At 30.0% G+C, this 803-nt stretch overlaps 1 protein-coding gene across 1 annotated transcript in view; it reads right to left on the bottom strand.

Moving 5' to 3' along the window:
• LOC106468507 (transmembrane protein 35A-like) overlaps positions 1–498 on the bottom strand; it is a 12,529-nt gene extending 12,031 nt beyond the window's left edge. The window contains exon 1 of the mRNA XM_013928937.2: positions 267–498. Within this exon, the coding sequence (XP_013784391.1) occupies positions 267–377 (111 nt within the window). The 5' untranslated portion in view covers positions 378–498. The remainder of the gene's footprint in view (positions 1–266) is intronic.
• Positions 499–803: the final 305 nt, after the last annotated feature.

The raw sequence follows: 803 nt of genomic DNA, 5'->3' as shown, positions 1-803 counted from the left end.
AATCAGATCCCCTAACTCTCTTTTTTCAAAAGTAAAACAATTTGAGAGATTTCAACCTCTCCTCCTATGACATCTCTCCATCCCAGACATCATTCTATTTAATTCTAGTAACCCTTCTCTGAACCCTTTACAACAATTCCATGTATTTCCTAAAATAATGAGTCCAAGACTGAACACAATATAAGGAGGCTTTAATTTAAAGAGTAAGGAAGAAGTGAAGCTACTCTCGATCTCATTCAAGTCAAAACGTAAAAAATCAGACTTACAATTTCTCTGTGCATTTCTCTATTTATGCTTGGTGTTACTTTCATCGACCCAACAAATATAAAAAATAACCCCAAAAACACAGATAGCGTGGTTAACACAATCGATTTCATTGGAGACAATTTACGATAGTAATTCGCTGTCTTAAAACTTAAAGTTTAGCTGCACAATAAACTTCCTAAACACAAAGTTATAAGACAACGATAATACACTTTTGAATAGTTATTTCCAAAACGATCGGAGAGTAGGTGTCGGTGTTCGATTTGGCTTTAGTATTTAAAAAGTATGAAAAACAAAATGAAACAAAGGAGAGAAAATATAGTTATTTTTTTATAATAGAGAATATTTTCTACTAAAATACCTTAGATAATTTTCTGAGAGTAATAAAATTCTTTTGATATAGTAAAGCTTTTTTCATATTTTCAGGCAATTTACATTTTGCAGCGATATCAAATTATATTTTGTTTTTGTTCATCAAACAAATCAAATATCGTTTTGATAATAAAGTTAGTAAAAACTACATTTACTGATGAAACCAC

The sequence above is a fragment of the Limulus polyphemus genome, unplaced genomic scaffold, assembly GCF_000517525.1.
Source record: "Limulus polyphemus unplaced genomic scaffold, Limulus_polyphemus-2.1.2 Scaffold3031, whole genome shotgun sequence".
Classification (NCBI taxonomy): domain Eukaryota; kingdom Metazoa; phylum Arthropoda; class Merostomata; order Xiphosura; family Limulidae; genus Limulus; species Limulus polyphemus.
Note: the sequence above shows the minus strand (reverse complement) of the source record. Positions and strands in the feature narration are given on the sequence as shown.